This window comes from Equus caballus, chromosome 16 (assembly GCF_041296265.1).
Source record: "Equus caballus isolate H_3958 breed thoroughbred chromosome 16, TB-T2T, whole genome shotgun sequence".
Lineage (NCBI taxonomy): Eukaryota > Metazoa > Chordata > Mammalia > Perissodactyla > Equidae > Equus > Equus caballus.
This window is the reverse complement of record NC_091699.1, coordinates 87653208-87666912: the sequence shown is the minus strand read 5'-3', so window position 1 is coordinate 87666912 and position 13705 is coordinate 87653208. Positions and strand designations below refer to the sequence as shown.

General features: G+C 37.7%; 1 protein-coding gene across 2 annotated transcripts in view; it reads left to right on the top strand.

Annotated features, from left to right (window-relative positions):
* GK5 (glycerol kinase 5) overlaps positions 1–13705 on the top strand; it is a 66342-nt gene that overhangs the window by 25013 nt on the left and 27624 nt on the right. For both annotated transcript variants that reach the window (XM_023621051.2, XM_023621052.2), the window contains 4 exons: positions 1408–1501; positions 6813–6944; positions 12952–13027; positions 13566–13627. In XM_023621051.2, the coding sequence (XP_023476819.1) occupies positions 1408–1501; positions 6813–6944; positions 12952–13027; positions 13566–13627 (364 nt within the window). The remainder of the gene's footprint in view (positions 1–1407; positions 1502–6812; positions 6945–12951; positions 13028–13565; positions 13628–13705) is intronic.

Genomic DNA, 13705 nt, shown 5'->3' with positions numbered 1-13705 from the left:
CTAAAAAAATATTTCCAACTATATACTGGGGGTATTTTGGAAGAAAAAGCAGAAAGGAAAAAAGGAAGATTGGCAAAAGTTGTTAGCTCAGGTGCCAGTCTTTTTTTTTTTTTTTTTAAAGATTTTGCTTTTTCTTTTTCTTCCCACAGCCCCCCGTACATAGTTGTGTATTTTTAGTTGTGGGTCCTTCTAACTGTGGCATGTGGGATGCCGCCTCAGCATGGCTTGATGAGCGGAGCCATGTCCACGCCCAGGATTCAAACTGGCGAGCGTGCAAACTTAACCACTTGGCCATGGGGCCGGCCCCTTAGGTGCCAATCTTTGAAAAAAAAAAAAAGGTTAAAATGGTAAATTTAATGTTATGTATATTTTACCACAGTTTAAAAAAAGAGAAAGAGTCAAAGGGTAGAGAGGGCAAGTTATTAGTAAAAGTGATAGATCGTAAGATCCGGGAAAGTAAGTAAGCCTCAGGCAGGTTGGTAGGAAAAAAGGGGAAGGAATGTTTGAGGGATTAAAGGTTGTGTGTGTTTGAAGGGAAGGCATTTGGGGAAGAGATTGAGTTACAACCACAGCACGCTGTCTTCACTGGTATACTGGAATGTTAGAATTTCAGTGGTAGGTTGTTTCCAGGTAGTAAAGTGGAGGCTGTAGCCATGGGTCTGCACTGCTTGAGAAAAGTGGGAAACGACGGTCTCAGGAATTGAGCTGGTTAAAATCACGCAGGAGAAGGCTGGAGATGCGGGTGAAAGCAAGCCTGAGCTGGACGTTGAAGCTTAGTAAATGTCACTGGTTAATTCATTCCCAGGAGCCTCAAAGGAAAAGGGACTTATTTTTGCTGTATTTTTTTAAGCTCTGTACTTTTATTGTAGTATTGACCCAGTTTGTTGAATCTCCTTTTATTGGACAATTATGGTAAACATAGTAGTTGCCACTGCCTGAGCCAATTCTAAAGCCGAGAGATGTGCGGTTAGGCTGAGGCAGCATTTCAGCTCTTCCGTAGGTACAGAGGCTTTATCTGATTGTGTATCTCAAGATAAGTCCAGTGAAGGAGGAAAGCATCGGTGTCTTTGTCTTGCTTTTAAAGGTGTACAAGCAAGTCTTTAAAGGCCTTTTCATTCGTTTTGTTTTGTTTTTTGGAAGTGTACACATTGTCGTCCTTCAAAAAGAATATCTTTTTGGATAGAATCCAATCTAAAATTTCATGCTATATGTCACATCATAATTGTTAGAATGTGTGTTCGGTTTATAAAATCAAAGAGAAGAAGTCATTCGGAAAGCCCCATCTAATTAAATCACATGTTGAAATTACAGTTTGGCCTCTAATTTTGTTTTCTCTTGTGACAGATCTTTTATATAATGTAGTCTCTAATTTATATTGAGTCTAAAATACTGTTTCATCTTTCTTAGGAAAACGGGAAATCATTTTCACAACTTCATTAGTTGGCAAGACCTAAGAGCTATTGAACTTGTAAAATCTTGGAATAGTTCTCTTATAATGAAGGTAATCCTTTTCTTATCTTCTGCAATTTGGATGTTACTGTTTTTTCTGTAAATGTCCCTTAACTGTAGGATTAATTGTATAATCTTCTACCTATGCTGTTTTAGGACATTGAGAAGAGAATACACACATGCACACTTCCACACCAGTGAAATTTAGTAATAGTCACCCACAAGCATCTGTGGTAGACCGGATGCTTAGCACTTACACTTCAGGAAGTCCTGAGGAGGTTGGGGTGGATCAGATTTCACATGTTCATGGGAATTCATGTTTCCATTCCTGGAGAAATGGGAAAAATACAGACTGTGTCCAGAAATGATACAAAAATGTCCAAATTTCATTATCTTTTGTTGTAAAAGTGGAGAATGGCTATTAAGACAGATAACTAGCTGGCTGCCACAGCTCTTAACATGATGCCTGGCGTGTAGTAAGCAATGACAGTGGTGATGATGATGACAGTGAGGACAACAGCAGTAGCATCAGTATCGTCTCACTCCTAAGTGTGAGATTACTGAGTCAAAGGGTAAGACAGTTTTCTAGCTCCTCCAATGTGGCCAGACCTGCAATATTTGATGTTATAATCAAGATTGCATATTGATTATTTTAATACTTCTAATGCCACACAGTTAAATGCCTTCCTAACTAGTGTGTCTGTACCAGATGGTGCATGGGGATTGTATAGAATGTGGTTTTACTTGGTAAGCATTTGGAGACATTAATTTTATATGAAAATAAACATAAATATATTGTAGAATATGACAGAAATGCATGAGTGAAACACTGTTGCCATAATCTCACCCACAAAGATTTTTCTATTAGTTTAACATATACAAATACAACTTACTAGGGGCTGGCCCCATGGTGTAGTGGTTAAGTTTGGTGTGCTCCACTTTGGTGGCCCAGGTTCACAAGTGTGGCTCCCAGACACAGACCTACAACACTTGTCAGCTATGTTGTGGCAGCAACCCACATATAAAGTGGAGAAAGTTTGGCACAGATATTAGCTCAGGGCTAATCTTCCTCAGGCGAAAAAAGAGGAAGACTGGCAACAGATATTAGCCCAGGACTAATCTTCCTCAGCAAACAAACAAAAAAAACCACCCTGGGGCCAGCCTGGTGGCATAGTGGTTAAGTTCATGCACTCTGCTTTGGTGGCCCAGGGTTTACAGGTTCGGGTCCTGGGCGCAGACCTAGTACCGCTTGTCAAGCCATGCTGTGGCATGAGATATTTAAGGCTTTTTGTCTTGAAAAGAAATTGTAACCATGAAAACATTTACTTCTGTAGTATAAGCCTCCAAGCTCAAATCATAACTCTAAACTGTGACTTCAAGCGCAAATCTGAGCACTTCAGGCACTTCTGTCTGCTTGGAATTGAACATGTGTGTGATCAAAGTTTGGGCTTAGCAGAAAACTATACACACAGACTCAGAGTTTAGCCCACACCGTTCCAGGGCCTGTCCTGCAGGGGAAGGACCCCTACCCCGCAGGCATTCCTTCCTAGTTGCTTATGGTTTATGGATCGAGGCTCTTGGAAATGTTTAGGCTGGGTGTGCCAGAGCTGGCACCGAGGTCATTAGTTTAGCCACGGCTAGCACCAGGCAAAATGGCGAAGTAACTGGGGTGTGTCGGCAGTCTCCTGGAACTGCTGTTTTCCTCCAGTCTCCCCAGGCACCCACTCCCTCTCGCTGTTGTTCTGCTTCTTGCCTAATGGTTGCTGAGCCTTTTCTGTGCTTTTGGCATAGGCTTCCTACTCCTTACCATCCATGGTTCGCCACCGTCCACACATCTGACCATTTCCCAGACCCCTTTCTCCCTGAAGCTGCTAAGGATTAGACTCCAGCTTTGCCATCCTGCTTTTGTCACTGTAGCACCCAGGCCCTTTCTCACCTTAAGGCCCTCATACTTGCAACGGGCTCTACCATCATGGCTGGATCCTTCTCATCCTTCAGGGCCCAGCTCACACGTCACCTCCTCTGTGGGAGCCCTTCCCTGCCATCCTATTTAAAATAGCCGCCCCCCATCCAATCTCTCATACTGTTCTTTATTTCTTTCTCAGCACTTAAAAAATTTCAAAGATTCTGAGACATACATTTTTTTTGTTTTTGTTGAGGAAGATTGTTGCCGAGCTAACATCTGTGCCAATCCTCCTCTATTTTGTATGTGGGACACCACCACAGTGTGGCTAGATGAGCGGTATGTAGGTCCGTACCTGGGATCTGAACTGGTGAACCCTGGGCCGCTGAAGTGTAGCATGTGAACTTAACCACTATGCCACTGGGCCGGCCCCCAAGACATACATTTTTTAAATTGCAATTTTAATTGAGGTAATTGTTGACTCACGTGCAGTTGTCAGAAATAATGCAGAGATCCCTTATATACTTCGCAGTTTCTCCCAATGGTAGCGTTTTACAAATCTGTAGTGTAATGTTGCAACCAGGATACTGACATTAATACAGTCCATAGATCTTACTCAGATTTCCCCAGTTTTGTACTCATTTCTGTTTGTATGTATGTGTGTGGGCATCAGTTTCTATCCTGTTTTTTCATATGGTTGTGTATCCACCACCACAGTCAGTATGCTGAACCGTTCCTATCATGACAAGGATCCCTCATGTGCCTCTTCTATAACCACATCCATTTCTCTCCCCTGTTTCTCCCCACCCTCTCCCATCCCTGGCTTCTTGCAACCACTAATCTGTCCTCCATTAAGAATTTTTTATCATTTCAAAAATGATATATGCATGGAGTCATGCAGTATAGAAGCTTTTGGGATTTGCTTTTTTCAGTTAGTAGTATTTCCTGGAGAATCCGACTTGTTACGTGTATCAGTAGCGTGTTCCTTTTTATTGCAGCCATATTCGGTGGTACAGATGTACCACCTGTTGAAGGACATCTGTGCTAATGCCATTTGAGGCTGTTACAGATAAAGCTGTTCTGAACATTTGTGTACAGAATTTTGTGTGAACATAAGTTTTCCTTTCTTTGGGATAAATACCCCAAGAGTACAATGCTATATTTTTGCATGTAATTGCATGTTTTATTTTATAAGAAACTGCCAGAATTTTTTCCAGAGTGGTTGTACCCTTTACATTCCCGTCAGCACCATATGAATTATAAGATATACGTTTTTTCCAGTTTTAAAAAGCAATTTTTATTCAGGGTACTTTTTTGTTTTTTTAAGATTGGTACCTGAGCTGACATCCATTGCTAATGTTTTTTTTTTTCTCTTTTTCCCCAAAGCCTCTCAGTACATAGTTATATATTCTAGTTGTAGGTCCTTCTGCTTGTGCTATGTGGGATGCCGCCTCAGCATGGCTTGCTGAGCGGTGCTGGGTCTGTGCCCAGGATCCAAACCGGTGAAACCCTGGGCCGCCATAGTGGAGTGCATGAACTTAACCCCTCAGGCACGGGGCTGACCCCCAACCAGGATAGGTTTTTAACCATCAGTTTGTTATCATGTTAACCGTCAATTATATCTTAGCATTATGTCATAATTTAGCTGGTAGGATTTTTTTCTTTTTTGGTGGCACATTAAATAATGGCTCATTTTATAATCAGTGTCTTCTTAGATTATCTCATTTATTGATTTGATTACCTATTTGTCTGTCTCTTTCCACTAGAATGTAAGTTTCAAGAAGGGAGGGATTCTGCCTGTTTTGTTCACTGTTTTCTCAAGGCCTAGCACAGTCCTTGGTTCATAGAAGGTACTCAACAAATATTTGTTAAATATATGAACAAAAGTGTTAATTTTTCGTATGTTGACTAAAAGTGCAGATGTTAGAACTCTTAATACTTTGTGCCCCGCCGACTCCCTGCTGCCAAGGTATCTGTGTCTTAACAGAAGATCCCTGAGGGATCCTAAATCTGGTTTTTTATAGAGAAAGGTATAGTGTGCTTAGGGAGGAAGAACCATTTCAGTCTGAGGCATTTCTTAACATATAACACCTCAGAAGAAGGATTATTGGTGGTCACCTTAAATACTTGCCATAAGTTATGTTTTAATAAATAATGTGAAATATAAAGACATGCAGAAGATTTGACCACTGAAGAAGGTGAAAAGGAAGTTAAAAGGATAAAAAGTTTCAGTTATAAGATGAATAAGATCTGAGATTCTAATGTATAACCTGATGTGTAGTGATAACATTATCTTGTATAATTGAAATTGGCTAAGACAGTAGAATTTAAATGTTCTCACCAAAACAAAGTAAAAAAAATTAAAATGGGGCTCATTGTTCTAAAAAAAGGGCAAGACTGAAATATAGAGAGAACTGAGTATACGCATTTTCCTGATTAATGCATTATGCAAAAAATGAAAGAAAAATTCATATTACTATTTTTACTAAATAAACCAAAGTGTTGAAATTTATTTTGGTGGGAGAGGTGGGGAATAAAAGAGAAAAAAATGCAATAAGTGGGTACAGTCTCTGTAAGTTGAATGTTTTGTAAAATATCAGTTTCAGAAGTTGAATTGTCCATCTGCATCCTCATACTAGGTGGCAGTAAGGGTTTTTGGTGTGTGGTTTTTTTAGTATGACTTCACAAACCTTAAAACTCAAACTGGTCTTCTGTGTAAGGCTGTTTTTTTTAACTAAGGATTTGGCTTACTGAGAATCCAAATTTAAAACTGTATATGTTTCATCTTTGGTCATTAGATATATGTATAGATAATATTAAAGAAAACCATACATCCCAAATTTTAAGTACTTAATGTGTAAGAAAATTTCCCTTCCAGGTTAATTCTAACTTGATTAAAAATATATTTCTAATAGAAATATAGCCTTCTTCCTTGAATCTTCCTTTGCTTTCATAGGTAAAGAGGTAGAAAATAGTTATTTTTGAAGACTTTATAAGTCTGTCAGCTTCTGGTATTTGCTAGAGAAGTTCATAGTGCGTGTGTTACATTTCACGTGTTAGAATGAATACAGCTTGTCCACTTGGGGGGACGTGACTTTACCTGGTATTCTTTTTTTTCTTTTTTCTCCTCCCCAAAGCCCCAGTGCGTGGTTGTATATCCTAGTTGTAAGTTGTTCTAGTCGTTCTATGTGAGCTGCCATCACAGCGTGGAAACTGACATATGGGTGGTGTGTCCCGTGCATGGGAGGCAGACCCTGCCGCTGAAGTGGTGAGCACCCAACTATAACCACTGGGCCATCAGGGCCGGCTCTTTGCTTGGTATTCTCAGTGCTGAGAGCACTCTTAAGTTGTTAAATAACTTCTTTGTCATTGGGTTTATTTCCATATGTATGGAATTAATGTAGAAAGATCAAACACTATTAAATGCATTTTCTTAAAATATCTTTTTTTTTTGAAATAGCTAATACACAGTTCCTGCCGAGTGCTTCACTTTTTCACTAGGAGTAAACGGTATTTAGCGGCCAGTCTGTTCACTTTCACAACCCAGCAGGTTTCCTTGAGATTGGCCTGGGTTCTCCAGAACCTGAGTGAGGTAAGCAGAGAAAGAGAGAGGGAGAGGGTGTGTGTGTGTGTGTGTGTGTGTGTGTTTGTGTCTAGGCTAAGGGGAAGAAAAAAATTCAAGGAGTAAAGGTAGTAATTTGATTATTTGAGGGAAAATTAAGTAGTCACTACATAATGGAATGGAAGACAAGGAATCTTTACTTGAGTTTATTTTTTTAAAACCTTTGTGTTGTGAGTCGTAGCAAATATAGAAAAGTGAAGAAAACAAAAATGTACCACTCAGCGATATATTATGGAGCAAACATCTGTGTAACAGTACTTGAATCAAGAATCAGAACACTGATACTGCATATCCCATTTTCCTTCCACTTTTACAATTTATATGTTTATTCCTCAACACTATACTCTAGTTTTGCCTGAATGTTTTCGAACTTTGTATAGAGTCATACATGTTTATTCTTTTGTCTGACTCCTTTTGCTTATCATTATATTTGTGAAATATACCCACATTGTGTGTAAATTAATTTCCTTACATTTTCACTGCTTTTTAGTGTTCAGTATATGATTTTACCATAGTTTATACATTTATCCATTCTGTTCATGTACATTTGAGTTATTTCCAGTCTTGGGGTATTATGAATAATGCTGTCTCTTAATGTACATGTAAATGCGTTTTTCCTGTATCTGTACATGGGAATGGAATTTCTAGGGCGTGAATGTATATATGTATCTTTACCTTTAGTGGATAATGCCAAACACTTTCCCACAGTTTTTTGATAAATCACACATCTACCATTAGTGAATGGAAGAACTTTTTATTTTATTTACCATCATAATTGTTATTATCAGTCTTTTTTATTTTGGCCACTTTGCTGGGTAAATTAGGGATACCTTATTGTGATTTTGGACTGGATAGAAAAAATCAAGATACACTGTATACTTTCTATAGGAGACACACTTTAGGTTCAAAAATACAAATCAGTTGAAAGTAAATTGATGGAAAATATATATTATTCAAACAATAACCAGAAGAAGCTAAGTGGCTATGCTAATACTGGATAAAATGGACTTTAAAACAAAAAAATGTTACCAAAGAGGGGCATTTTATAGTGATGAGGAGGTCAATCCATCAGAAAAATCTAACAGTTTTAAACATATATGCACCTAATAACAGTGCTCCAAAATACATGAAGCAAAAACTGACAGAATTGAAGGAAATGATAGATAATTCAACAGTAATAGTTGGAGACTTCAATACCCTACTTTAAATAATGGATAGAACAGCTAGACAGGAGATCAACAAGGAAATAGAAAACTTGAACAACAGTATAAACTAACTAGGCCTAATAGACATTGATAAAAAACTCACAGCAGAATATACATTCTTCTTAAGTGCACATGGAACCTTCCCCAGGATAGTCCATATGCTACACCATAATTCAAGCTTCAGTAGATTTAAAAGGACTGAAATCGTATGGAGTCTTTCTCTGACCACAAAGGAATGAAATTAGAGATAAGTAGTGGAAAGAAATTGGAGAAAAATAAAAATATGTGGAAATTAAACAATGCACTTTTAAATGACCAATGGGTGAAAGAAGAAATCCCAAGAGAAACTAGAAAATACTTTGGGGTGAATGAAAATGAAAACACAGTATACCAAAACATGTGATGCAGCAAAGGCAATGTTTAGAGGGAGATTTATGGCAAGACTATATATTACAAATAGAGACTGTATTAAAAAATAATCTAACATTATACCTTAAGACACTGGAAAAAGATGAGCAAACTAAACCCAAACCGAGCAGAAGGAAAAAAATATAAAATTAGAGTGAAAAGTAATAAAACAGAGAATAGAAAAACAGTTGAAAAAATCAACAAAACCAAAAGTTGGTTTGAAAAGATTAGCTAGACTGACAAAGGAAAAAAAGAGAAGAGCCAAATAACTAAAATTATGAATGAAAGAGGGAACTTTAATTTTTTTTTCTTTTTTTGAGGAAGATTAGTCCTGAGCTAACATCTGCTTCCAGTCCTCCTCTTTTTGTGCTGAGGAAGACTGGCCCTGAGCTAACATCCATGCCCATCTTCCTCTACTTTATATGTGGGATGCCTGCCACAGCATGGCTTGACAAGTGGTGTGTAGGTCGCACCTGGGATCTGAACCAGCAAACCCTGGGCTGCCAATGGGGAACATGTGAACTTAACTGCTGCACCACCAGGCCAGCCCCTGAGGGAACTTCAATTTTGAACTCACAGAAATAAAATGCATCATTAGACAATACTGTGAACAAGTGTATGCCAACAAATTAGATAACTTAGGTAAAATGGAAAATTTCCTAGAAATAAATAAGCTACCGAAACTGATTCAAGAAGGTACAATCTGAATAAATCGTTTTTGTCCATTAAAAAAATGAGTGGATTTTAATTTTTAGATTTTAGAGCAGTTTTAGGTTTACAGAAACATTGAGCACAAAGTACATAGAGTTCCCACATACCCCCCAACACAGTTTCTCCTATTATTATCTTGCATTAATGTGTTACATTTGTTACAATTGATGAATCTGTATTGACACATTATAATTATATATTATTGATGTAATGTATCTATCATTATGGTATCATAGACAGTAGTTTCACTGCCCTAAAAATCCCCTCTGTTTCACTTATTTATCCCTCTCCCCTCATCCCTGAAACTCTGGCAACTACTAATGTTTTTACCATCTCTATGGTTTTGCCTTTTCCAGAATGTGATATAGTTGGAATCATACAATATGTAAACTTTTCAGACTGGCTTCTTTGACTTCAAATATATATTAAAGGTTTCTACATGTATTTTTCTGGCTTGATAGGTCATTTCTTTTTATCACTGATTAATATTTTATTGTCTGGATGTGTCACAGTTTGTTTATCCAGTTGCCTATTGAAGCACGTCTTGTTGCTTTCAATTTTTAGCAATTAGGAATAAAACTGTGATAAACATTTGTCTGCAAGTTTTTGTATGAACATAAACTTTCAACTCATTTGAGTAAATACCTGGGTGTGTAATTGCTGGGTCATATGGTACTATGTTTAGCTTTGTAAGAAACTGCCAAAACGTCTTCCAAAGTGGCTGTACCACTTTGCATCCCCACCAGCAATGAGTAAGAGCTCCTGTTGCTCCACATCCTCGCTGACATTTGATGTCGGCGTTCTGGGTTTTAGCTGTTCTAACAGGTTTGAAATAGTATCTCATTGGTTTAATTTTCAATTTCCTGATAACATATGATGTAAAAATATGACTTGACTTTTATTTTTTTTCTTTGCATTGACAAGGACCGCCAGGATATATTGACTAGGAGGGGTGACCACAAATATCTTTTTCTCATTCCTGATCTTGAAACAAAATCTTTCAACATTTTACCATTTAGTATGGATTTGTAGTAGGTTTTCTTTAGATATCCTTTATCAAATTAAGGAAATTCTCTTCTTTTTCTGGTTTGCTAAGACTTCTTATTGTGAGTGGATGTTGAATTTATCAAACATTTTCTGTACCTGTTGTCTAGGTGTAGCAACCTACTTGGGATTTGTAGGGTATCTTGTATTCATTGTTTGTTATCTTGTTAATTAAAAAAATTTCTCAGCCATTATTTTCAAATGTAATTTCTATTCCATTCTTCTTAGCTTCTTTTCTTCTGAAAATCCAATTATGTATGTGTTAGATCTTCTCACTAAATCCCCTTTGCCTCTTACTCTGTCTTACATATTTTTATTCTCTTGTCGCTGTGTACTTTATTCTGGGTGTTTTCTTCTAACCTATCTTCCAAATCTCTTATTCTCTCTTCACTTGTTTCCAATGTGCTATTAAAACTCATCCATTAAGTTCTTAATTAATTCTAGAATTTCTTTCTTCTCCCACGTAATTAGTATGGTGTTTTAAAATCCATGACTATTAATTCCAGTGTCTGCAGTGCTATGGACTGTTTCTTCCTCCTTTTTTTTTTATGTTCTTTTGTTTCCTCGTGTGCCAGGTTACTTAGAAAAAAATTTTTTAAGCCACTTTATTGAGATATGATTGACATACAACAAACTGTACATGTTTAATGTATACAACTTGTTTGGTGAGCCTGGTTACTTATTTGTGTGTGTGTGTGTGTGTGTGTGTATGTATGAACTAGACATTGTATTTGCAAAATTATGTGCAGAAATTATGAAAGCCTTCACATCTTGCTCTGGATAGGATTAATGTTTGTTTCTTCCATTCTTCCAGGCACCAGGATTATCTTGATCTAATTTAATGGTTGAGATGATTCAAAGCTGAGTTGCAGTTCCTGTGAGAGCCTGTCCTTCTAGTTTACTTGTATGCCTAGGATAGAGCCATTTGGAATTTTAACCCAGTGCAAGGAGGATTGCCCTTAGGTCCTTAGAATATCTACTCTGTGTCCCCTTAGCTTCACAGGGGCTTACTACTTGTCAGAATGCCTGGCTCTCATATATTTTTTGAATGAACAAATGAACTTACTCCCTCTCAGTTATTGTTGCTACTCACTGAAATACAGGTTAACCTTTGTCTAATCTGGAATGAATTTTAGAATCACAATTCCTAAATTTAAGAAGAGTTTGAAATCTAATAACATTACTTTAAGCATTCCATATTTAAGTGGTATAACACTTGAATAGAATCTTCAAAATACTTGTTATAGATAACCTACAAATAACCTCTTTTTTTGGAACTCATGTCATCTGTTTTCATTTTATTGATCCTTTCAGCTGTCAAAATATAATTCATCCTGGGGCTGGCCTGGTGGCACAGTGGTTAAGTTCACACATTCTGCTTCGGCAGCCCGAGATTCACTGGTTTGGATCCTGGGTGCAGCCATGGTACTGCTTGGCAAGCCATAATGTGTTAGGCGTCCCACATATAAAGTGGAGGAAGATGGGCATGGATGTTAGCTCAGGGCCAGTCTTCCTTAGCAAAAAGAGGAGGATTGGCAGCAGATGTTAACTCAGAGCTAATCTTCCTCAAAAAAAAAAAAAAGTATATATATATATATATAATTCATCCTTAAATGTCTCCATTTACTATTCTTTTTATCTCAGTCATTTATTTAGCAAGCATTTTTTTTTTTTTTTTTTTAACATTTGCTATATGCCAGGAAACCTCCTAGGTGTTGGGGTTATAAACTTGAATGCAATCTATCCTTGTTCTTATGGAGCTTAGGGTCTGGGAGGGAGGTAATGAGGCTGTGAGCTAAGGGCTGTATATGGAAGATATCCACAGGGTGCTGTGTTGGGCAAAGCCAGGAAATGCCAGTCTTGAAGGACAAATAGGAGTTGGAGAGGTGATAAAGTATGATTTAGGAAATCGTTTTCCAGTATGTTAATAATATCTTAAGTATTTCAGTTTCTCTATTAGCTAGTTTAAAGAGGTTTTGATACTTTTATTTGGCACGCTTTATGCTGAAGATTGGCAAGTTTTTTCTGTAACATGCCAGATAGTCATATTTTAGGCTTTGAAGGCCATAGGGTTTCTGTCACAACTCCTCTGCTGTCGTAGCCCGAAAGCAGCCATAGATGATACATCCACAAGTGAGCATGGCTGTGTTCCAGTAAAATTTTATTTAGGGACACAGAAATTTGAATTTCATGTACTGTGCGTGTGTCAAAAAAGTATTCTTTTTCTTTCAACTGTAAAAAAAATTAAAAACATTCTTAACTTGCTGTCCAGAAACAGGCAAAGGGCTGGATTTGAGAAGTGAGGCATAGTGTGCCATCCCTGTTTTAGGCTATTTATATTGACATATTTGTATGTCTAAACTGAAAAATATATGTACTTTGTTTTTTCATGTTTTATATCAAGTAACACATGTTGGGATGAAACTAAAGATTTTCATACCCTGTGATAATTGCTTAGAACCGTTTCGGGTATGGTCTAGAAATTGCTTCTCTGTGTATATGTTAATTTCTATCAAAATGGGATTGTGTTGTATTTATTGATTGGCAGTTAATCTTGCACTTAATAATTTAGCCTTTTTGAGTCGATTTTGTTGTGGTGTGTTTTTAAGGTTCAAAAGGCAGTTGAAGAAGACAATTGCTGCTTTGGGACTGTCGACACCTGGTTGTTACATAAGCTCACGAAAGGTAAGGATGCTCTGGTAGGTCTGTCTCAAGGAACTGAAACTTCACTGATAGAAATGATTCACCTAAAAAAAGGAGAAGTTACTCTTCTTTCCTTCCCAGATCCCAGACAGAGTGCTCTCTGGTGCGCTAGTAACTACGTGTTATGGTAAAGTTAGGTTAAGTTCAGATTTGTGGGAGGAGGAGGGTGATTTCAAAATTGCAGTGAAACAGTCTCAGTTTCAAGAGTGGTGAGACTTGGGTTCAATACCAAATCTGTGGCTCTGCACTTGGATGTAACTGCAGGCGATCACACTGCCTCTCTGCTCCCCTTTCCTCATCTTCAAACTGGGGGTCACGACACGACAGTGTCTATGAAAGCGCTCTGGTAAACCAGGAAAGTTCACGAGGATTAAGTGGGAAATTGCTTTGGAGACTTTGCACTAGAAATACACATTTTGGAATGAATTTGAGGGCAGACAAAGGTCTAGGTTATAAACTAGGGAGAAGTGTTGATTTATACTACCTGATAATGAATAGATTATTTCCAATGTAAATTTAGGTTCTGAATTCGCCACGGACTTTTCAAATGCCAGTACCACTGGACTTTTTGACCCATACGAGGTAAAGTTTCTTTTCCTTCTTTTTGAATCACCGTTTTTGTGTAATTTAGCTCGAATTCTGATGACGTATTTCTATGCT